This window comes from Asparagus officinalis, chromosome 1, assembly GCF_001876935.1.
Source record: "Asparagus officinalis chromosome 1, Aspof.V1, whole genome shotgun sequence".
NCBI classification, from domain to species: domain Eukaryota; kingdom Viridiplantae; phylum Streptophyta; class Magnoliopsida; order Asparagales; family Asparagaceae; genus Asparagus; species Asparagus officinalis.
Window position 1 is genome coordinate 6,158,786 of NC_033794.1, and position 9,973 is coordinate 6,168,758.

The window sequence follows — 9,973 nt, forward strand, 5'->3', positions numbered from 1 at the left end:
AGCTTCACAGGGATTTTTTTGTCACTTATACGACCTCAGGGGGTTCTTAAATTTTTACATGTAAAAAAAATTTGGTTATCTGATGAGGGTTATATGAAAAAAAAAATTGGCTATCTGATGAGCCTTCCTAAAATATTATAATGATGAGGGTATATATGAAACAATTTGGTTATCTGGTCAAGAAGGACAGGCTTGCACAGTGTTGAGCAATAAATGGGCGAGGTTGGCGCTCCCAGACAATCCGGGGTCGGAATCAGCTTGAACGCTTGCCATCTTTTGACTGCGAACTTCCCTTTTTTGCCCTTATCCTTTTATTCATTTTACTTAGTTCTTTTCAGAAACATGTTGCCCCTTTTGTTCGTGTTTTATTTTTGATCCTCTTTACTGCGGGGAATAATAACTGAGTGCTTCACTCGCATCGAGTTTTTTAGCGTGCGTGATGAGAACGACAAAATTCTACGTGGCAAATGACATTGAATTGGGAAATTAGATCACGAGGCTAACTATGAGACAAGATAACGAGTGTTATTGGTTCAATTGATAGTCACATCCTCTTCATTATAATTAGTAAACGAAAAATTCTTCAAGGACCCAAAATATGGGACCAATAGAGGGGACAAGTGAGGTGTCCCCCTCTTATTGGATAATGAGTTGGCCATTATTAATGATGACCAATTCATTATCCAATAGGAGGGGGACACCTCACTTGTCCCCCCTATTGGTCCCATATTTTGGATCTCTGTAGCAAAGCTCGTGTGCTACGTACTTTTTTTCAATCATCGGTTTTAAGTTGAGATTTGTGTTTCGCTTCTAGTCTATATTTGGAGTATGCGCCTTCGTCTCTTACATGAATCTCAATACAAACTTAAGTGTTGAAAATTTTGGTGAACAAATGATTCTACCCGCTTAAGTTTGCAAAAAATTCACTTATTATAAAAAGAACATAACTAAGTTTGCATGCGATAGCAACCTCGATCCGAACAATGTGGCCTTCTCTTCGACATACTGAAACTTCCATGAAAAATGATCTATCCCATGTTAATAGTTGAAATTGAAATTCAAAGATAAAAAAACAAACACAAACTTTTGATAACAAGACCAAGCTAACTATATATTATTTTTCGTCATCATTTTTTTTTGGCAGCTATATGAACGTTGTTGAAAACATTGAAAACAAACTTCCTTTGACTTAGAAACGTAACGTATAATTAATGCAGCACTGTTGGTCACACCGACCTACTTTGACCCAATTGTAGTCATTGATCAAGTATTTGCTAGTTATCTCTATGATATCCAATTAACACTTAGCTTAGCTACTCCCTCATCTTCTAATTTTTATAGTATATGATAGCTACAATTATACGTAAAACGAATTGGCCAGTTAGACCTAACAACTATAGTAAGTTAGTAAGTAACACCAAGCCAAAATAGAAGGAGATTGAGGGAATTGCATGCGTTAAGGTTTTAAATGTCAGATGTCGGGTTCATGTCGGATGACTGAAACCCATGTCGGATAGCGAAAATCGGGGATATATCGGGGGACATTGACTATATATCGGATAGTGCGCATATGTATAATATCATGTCCTAAATGTAATCTAAACATTCATAAATTCAATATAAGCATACTTTATAAATTCTATAGACTAAACATATAAAAAAGTAAATAATATATGGATTTGGGTTCATAAATTCTTTCTATCGGGTTCATAAAGAAACCCTTAAACATGAGAATAATATATGGATTTGGGTTCATAAATTCTTTCTATCGGGTTCATAAAGAAACCCTTAAACATGAGAACATGTCAAACGGGTTAGGATATTTATCACTAAACCCAAACCCGATAACAAAAAACAGATTTAAAAAAAATATCATATCGGTCGATTTTTCAAAGCTAAAAAATAGGCTGATATACCCGATATGACCATGATATTTCCGATTTGGCCCTGAAAACCGACATACGAGTTGAAAACGTTCATGTCGTGTCGGTCAAGCCCTCAAACCGATATGTCGGCCGACATGTCGATCGACATTTAAAACCTTGGCATGCGTAGAGGCTGCCAGCTGGGTTTTTTTAAGTCCACATCAGCCTTCTCTTTGCACAACTAAGAAGAAATTTTTAAAATAGCCTCAAATCAATTTTCTTTTTCTAAAAATCGATTCCTTTTCGTTTTTTTACAGAAACAGACTCACTTTCTGGCTACGTCAACATCGTGGGCAGAAAATGAGTCTATTTTTTAAAACACCTTCCTAATTAGTCGGGGTTGTCAACAACCTGACTAATTTGCAAGTTGCAACTGAGGTCTAAATTAGCCGGGGTTGGCAACCTCGACTAATTAGGAAGGTGTTTAAAAAAAATAGACCCACTTTTTGTCACGGTGCTGACGTGATCAGAAAGTGGTCTGTTTCTATAATAAAAACGAAAGAAAGTTTATTTTCAAAAAAAAAGTTGCCTTGGGGCTATTTTGAAAATTTCTTCGACTACCAAAAGAAAACAACCCAAACCAAACAGCCCCATATGTTGTGCACCGTACATTTTGCATTTATGAATGAAGCTGAGATTTGTTTAACAAGTTTCGTCCTGCGGAGACATAAGATAAAATTTACTACTCTTGCGTTACGAAAAACAAGCAGATGAACATGATGATCAGGTATGTTAAGATTCATAACTCGATCAAAAGTCACCTTTTTAATCGAAATGAATCCAAGTAGACTAGTATCGTTTATCACAAGGAGTTATTGCAATCTCTAAAAATAGAGTTCAATTTTTAATTAAATATGTTAGGAATGAACATGCGTCTAACGATTTGTAAAAGATGTGTTATTTATCGTGTTTCGTAGAATTGACAGAGAAGTATATATCTAGGGGCTGTTCGTTTGCCCAAAAAAACGCGGAAATGGGTGATTTGAAAACAAAAAAGAGTGCCACATAGATTTTGGGTTTCGGTTGTTTTCCATCTCTCGCGTTTGGTTCGGATGAAGATTTATAGAAAAGGGTGATCGAAATGGGGTTCCACGTCGATTTTTGTAGAAATGTGTTTTCAGCCCTCTAAGGCCTGAAAACGGGTGGAAATCTCCTCCGTCCCATTAAAAAATTGCAGTTGGTTGGGTTATCGAGGCGGCGGGAACAAAACGAAGAAGTGTCTAGGGCTCCCTTCACCGCTTCATCTTCTAGCTTTTTCTGATGTCGCCCATTGCCATCTCCATTGCTTTGGGGCCTTGATCTCTCCAATACTACACCCAAAAATCGAAGCCGATGCACTTGTATGTGCTTGGAATCCCGCGACTACCATTCAGGTTCTGTTTGAGTGAGCTGAGCCAGATCTAGCAGCAAAATACCCTTTTTTGGGTGATTTCTTCTTCTGCTGCTCTCCTTCCAGTTGCGGCATAGTCAGATCTGCACCTGACCAGCCTGATTTTGTGCTTGACCGCAGATTTTGACAACTTCACTGGCTTTAGGTGTGATCCGACTTTTTCCGTAAGGTATACCTCTTCACAGAGCAAAGCTCTCCCAATTTTCAAACATGCATGCAATCATCTGTTTTTATCTTCGAAAGTGAGGCTTCTGTTTTGGGGGTTTTTGCCCTAGTTCCACACTATACAAAGCCCTTTCTTTTGGTAGCTTCCTAATATTTTTATCGGAACAATCGATCAAACCTTTTCTGCAGTTAATGTATAACCCCAACATTAGAGGGAACAATCGAACAAAGTCTTTTAATCCAGTAGTCAATAATACAAGGCTTAAGTTAACTCTGCATGTGGATGGTGCTTTTAATTTCTTTATGGGGTTAACAACTACGCCAGTTGATATTAAGTTAAAAATTTTAACTTATAAGTAATAATTGTAGATGGATGGTGATTTTGATGGCGAAGATGTTGTCATTCGAATGTGTGCTGGGGCTGCATTGTCGGTCATGGTTATAATTTTTACATTTTTGAGGAGACTGGAGCGTCGTCATAGATCAATAAGGTCTGGACCAAGTGATGAACTACTACGGCAGGAAAAGACTAGGGCAGCATTGATGAGTCGTATCTATCACGGTTATAGTGATAGCTGTCAAAACTTCGTTAGAATGCGCTCAGGTGCCTTTATGAAACTTGCAAAGTTAATGAGGAAGAAACATCTGTTAAAGGACTCTATGCACATTACAGTAGAGGAGCAACTGTCCATAACATTGAATATATTGGGCCATAAATCCAAAAATCGTACGATGAGAACACAATTCATAAGATCAGGGGAGACCGTTAGTAGATACTTCAACAGAGTATTGCAAGCTATTTCATGCATACAAGGCAAGTACATGAAACAAGCACCGAATGAAGTGCCTCAAGAGATCCTAAGCAATCCATCATTTTACCCATTTTTCAAGGTATCATCCACTACCAAATTAGCATAATATTACTTATCTAAGCAAGTCATATATTACATTGACAAAGTACGTTGCACTATATAGGATTGCATAGGTATGATAGATGGCACACATGTGGATGCCATGCTACCTGCTTCACTCGTCGTGCGTTTCAGAGGGCGCAAATGTGTCACACAAAATATTCTTGCGGCTTGCACACCAAACAAACTGTTCACCTACGTTTTAGCTGGTTGGGAGGGGTCGGCTAACGACTATAGAATACTTCAAGAAGCGCTATTTAGGCTGAAGCCATATGGCTTACGGGTGTACACTTGTAACAAGCTCGATAACGAAAGTAATTAGTCACTAATAATTGCATTTTTACAATTCTAATGACATTACTGTGTAATATGTAGATAAATATTACTTGTGCGATGCGGGGTACACAACCCAACCGGGTTTTATTTCCCCATATCGCGGTGTTCGTTATCATCTGAAGGAATTTATGGGTCGAACACCTCAAAATAGGAGGGAGTTATTCAACCTTAGACATTCATCTTTGAGGTCTAAGATTAAAGCTACCTTCGGTATATTGAAGAGTCGTTTCAAGATACTCACAGCAAAACCCCACTACCCCTTCCCCGTACAAGTTGACATCGTTTTGGCATGCACAGTTCTCCATAACTACATTGCAACAGTGGATCCAGATGATGAGTTGCTCAATGAGAGCTTCGACTTTGAAGAGGAAGCTCTTGCAGAGGAAATTAATGAAGAGGCCAATGTTATGGATTTCACTCAGTCCCAATCGGTAAGAGAACAAAACGCTTCAAAGGATGAGTGGAGGTCTCGTAGAGATCAAATCGCTTTGGACATGTGGACCGATTATTGTCATAGGTATCGACATGGTGACACATCTGAATCTGCCATGTGATTTGTGTAGTTCCAAATACAGTACTTTTATGTATTACATAGTGTTGGTTTTTCATGTAACTTAATGAGCCTTACTTTTCATCGAGACATGGTGTACTTTATGATGACTATGATGGTACTAGGTCTATTTCCCTACTTATCATATATTCACTTGTTGCTGCTTTACTTACACTTGCATGGTATTCATATATTTGCTACTTATCATGTTTTGGGCAGCAAATTACAATTGTTGAACTATAGGGAATGGGAGACAAATCATCCTCCGTAGGGCATGATGTGGGCAAAGAGCTTAATACTCACTCCCCTACTTCAATGGCCCCACCACCTCCACCTGTGTTTCCGTCCAGCAGTGCATTCAATCAAAGTTACAATCCCCTCTTTCAGTCAGCCTCACCCTTTGTGCAATCATCCTTAGTATTTCCAAATGTACCGCATTACGATGGTAACTTTTCCCCCATGATAAACCCCATTTCATCTTACATGCACATGCTCAGTTCTCCACCACCTTTGGCACAAACTGTGCAAGGGTCCAATTCTTCCGGACAATTTCATTATCCAACGAGTATTACAGGGGCTACTTCTGATCCAGGTAACAAAAAAAGGTTGGCAAACGATGAAGTGGTAGCAACTTCGCCTTGCACACCAAGAAAAGGCAAAGCTCTTACCCATAAGAAACGGAAAAAACAGGTGGAAATTGAAGCCGCAAATACTGGCCCAATCAGATGGTGGACGCCTGCACATGATGAAGTGCTCATACCCTTTCTTGCAAATTTGGCCAAGTCTGGCCTTAAACCAGATAAGAATTTTAAACAACATGCGTTTGCAATGGCAGCGGCTGAAGTGAACAAGAAATTTGGTACTTCATTTGCCACCAAAAGTGTTGTTAATCATATGAAAACACTTCGTTCTTGGTTTCAAGACATGCAGGCTGCTCGTAATATCAGTGGCGCAGGTTGGGATGAAGATACACAAACTATTATGCTGGATCCTGAGAGCTTTGACACGTGGAATGAGGTAACTTAAATTTTAATCCATTCAAATTTCTGTTGGTGTGAATGATGTAGTGTCCTATGCATTGTACTAATGATGTTATTATTGCATGCAGGCTAAAAACAAAAGTAGGCTTAAAGATTACATCAATAAGCCTCTGAAACATTACGAGAACATGTCCGTCATTTGTGGAGATGATCAAGCACGAGGTGACTTTGCTAAGGCTTCAATGGAGAAATTTGGTGGTCAGGAGCCTATTAATCTTGCAGATGATGCCAATGAGGATGTCAACATTCCTATGACCCAGAAATCCCAGCCCACGGTCAACATGTTAGATGAAGACAATCAATCGCAAAACAATACCGTCAAAGCCCCCTACCAGGACTATCCAAAGAAAATCCCATCGGCTAAAGTGAGGGGGAGGAAGGCCCACTCTGAACATGAGATCATGCAACAAATGGTAGATGAAGTTAAACACTTTTCTTCTTGTCTCAATCTTGTTAACCTGCACTGGACAGAGAAATTGTCCAAAGCTATCTTCAGGCACAAAGATACATACCCAATAGAATGCCTTGAGCTTTTTTATGATAGCATATATGAAGATGAATCCAAGGCCAGGCATTTTATAGGTAAGAGTGACTTTGGTCAAAGGGCTTTGTTGGACAATTTCATGAAGAAGCAAGATGGGGGAAGCTAGGTTAGCTATCCAGGTATGTGCTTGGTTCCGGTGCCTAACAGCTTGCACTACCAAGTCTGGTATTCTACATTCAGTTCTTCGACTCTTACTGTGTACAGGGACTTAATGACTTTCTGGACCTCTTTTATTTTTTGCATTAGGCCTAACAGTTATGTTATTATGTCGTTAAAACTTCTACATGGTTGGTACGCCTGTATATTTTGGGTTATGATGCAGTTGCTACCTTTGTGATTTATGTTGATGCAGTCTAATACATGTTGTTGAGTGCTGCTTAGTGAGTGGTGCAACATGTGACTCAGGTTATGCTGATTCTTTTTCTAATTTCAGGTACCACATATGATTCTATGTCATGGTTGAGGTGCCCCATTAGCGTCCTTCTTTGCTGGTATGACAAGCTGTCACTTTTTTAAATTAACTTGAACGGTGCAATGATGAGTGCATGCCCATATTAGATGCAATCACATGTAACTTAACAATCCTAAGGCGAGGCAGGTTCATGCTGCAATCACATGTAACTTGAACATATATTGCAGCCTTTGATTGTTACAGCTGCAATGTACATGCAACCTGTTTCAAGAATTTATGAGTAGCCTGAGCACTGTTATTTGACACAGTTTGCACATGCATGCACAACCTGCTGCAATGATGATTGTCTAAATTTCTGATATTCTAATCCAGTAATTAATACTTGCACTGTTTTGGCGAGGCAGTCCCAACAGTTACCTAATGCGCTGATTAAACTGTATTGGAATGCAACCAACTTTGCGTAGTAGTTGATTACTGGTGTGGGATATATGATGATGTAGACATATATCTGAGCATCTTTTTAGCCAAATTCAAGACTGCACTGGATTTTTAACAAAATTGAGCTTTGTTACGTGATTCCTATGCTCTGTTACAAAACTGAGCTTTGTTACATGATTCCTATGCTCTGTATTTTTCAGCAATACCCTTTATAATCATGGTGTCAATAAGTTGTTATGGATGTCTGTATTTCCAAAATGAGTTCTTGTTTGATACTGGGTTTCACATGTGAGTATTTTGCACTTCCAAATGCAGTTAGTACTTATTGTTTTTTGGCACGTTTTATTACAGATATATAGAGAGGGATTTACATCTCATTGTTTTCAATCTTTCCTCTGGTTTATTTTAAAACTGTTCATGCACAAGAGTACAACCATTCTACAGAGATTTTTGCATTATCTTTATTAAGAAAGACAAGATTACAATGTTCATGACAACAACGAAAATAGTAAATATTCCTAAGACAACTAGACTTTTCTTCAAGCAATCTACTTGATGCTTTGCAAACTTTAGTTCTCTTCGCAAGTGCTTAGCTTCAAAGTTGTCTATGTCTGAGACATTACGAGAACTGGCTTCATCGAAGTTTGCTTTACTCTTGCTGATGTCGTGCTCGTACGTGCTTGCTGTTCCTTCTTTGCTATCATGCTCAATTTCTGCCCATCTAAAGAATTTGCATTGCCTATTCGGGTATTTTGCGCAGCTCCAAAAGTATTTGCCCTTGTTCGGTCCATTTTTGCACAGCTTTAATGGCGTCGGTATTTGACAGTGGCACATTACCATGGCTCAGCTTGGCCTGAGAAGAGAACTGGCTTCATCGAAGTTTGCTTTACTCTTGCTGATCTCGTGCTCGTACGTGCTTGTTGTTCCTTCTTTGCTATCATGCTCAATTTCTGCCCATCTAAAGAATTTGCATTGCCTATTTGGGTATTTTGCGCAGCCCCAAAAGTATTTGCCCTTGTTCGGGCCATTTTTGCACGACTGTAATGGCGTTGGTATTTGACAGTAGCACGTTACCATGGCTCAGCTTGGCCTGAGAAGGAGCCTTCTTGATAAATCCTAGTTCAGCCCTTTGAAGAGGGTTTCCAAAGGCAAATGTTTTTCTTCTTGTCAGGTACCAAATATATGCAGTTCCTAATGATGTTACTGTGGCTTTGTTTGAAATTGTCTTCAGCTTACCGTTGGCACATCGCTCCTTTTTTTGGCCCGTTGGTAGAAATCTTACCGTTGTTGTGACATGGTTTTGGGAGGTAAGCTCACCCTCATGAGGAGATGGGTTTTCTCGTTTTGGGAGAACTGAAGCCAAACAAACATGGCATTAGAAAAGTGGCAAAGAGCTCTGGTTTCCTTGTGCTGGGGCTGTTGTACAAAACACTACAAAAGGAGGAAATAGATTTCAACCTCTTCAAATCTCTGCGAAACAAACAAATTATCTCAAAACTGTGAAAACCCATTGAAATGTCAAGAAATAGATTTTATCCTCCTATTTTGTTTTCTTTTTTTCCCCAGAAATGTACCAAACAGCCCCTAAAGGAAATTCCAACATCAATTGATCTATGAAGGAACTGCGGCCTTAGGCCCGGCCCAAATATGCAAACAAAAGGTCTAGATGTCTACAACACTGACAAACTTGTAACGGTTCGAGATTAAATTAGTTGAGGGGGGAGTCTTATGTGGTGAGGGGGTTTTCTTTCTTCTACCCTTCTTTCAAATGATCTTCGTGTAATTCAATCAATCTTTTTTTAGAATAACAACCCAAGCAATTTGACTTAATTAGGGTAACTTTTATTTGAGAGTAAAAAAATAACTTCACTACGGAGACGATACAAAAGGATGGACGGCTGAGAATAAATTAGAAATTTGTTTTGGGTGTATAATCCTGTTATTTGCACGCACATGACAAATCAAACACATATACTTGATCCACCATCTTCAGAAATGGGAGATTCCATGACCAAATACAATGATAACGTGATGATTCTCATTTCGTGAGCATACACAGTACCAATATTATAGTCTATGCTCACGGGTTGTATTAGGAATAATATTTTCGCGCAATGCAATGATAACGTAATTGCCAGCCCATCAAGTTTGGGGCCCATTTATGAGATGTTTATATAAAAGTCCGGCATCAATGGGCTCCCATGCCATAAGCCCACATATTCCCAAACATGGTCCAGATAAACTGCTGCTGCGGCCCAAATA

At 39.1% G+C, this 9,973-nt stretch overlaps 1 protein-coding gene across 1 annotated transcript; it reads left to right on the forward strand.

Annotated features, from left to right (window-relative positions):
• LOC109829844 lies at positions 3,850–5,281 on the forward strand. The gene is made up of 3 exons (XM_020396899.1): positions 3,850–4,371; positions 4,456–4,705; positions 4,767–5,281. Exons 1-3 carry the CDS (start codon positions 3,850–3,852, stop codon positions 5,279–5,281), a joined length of 1,287 nt encoding a protein of 428 aa, XP_020252488.1.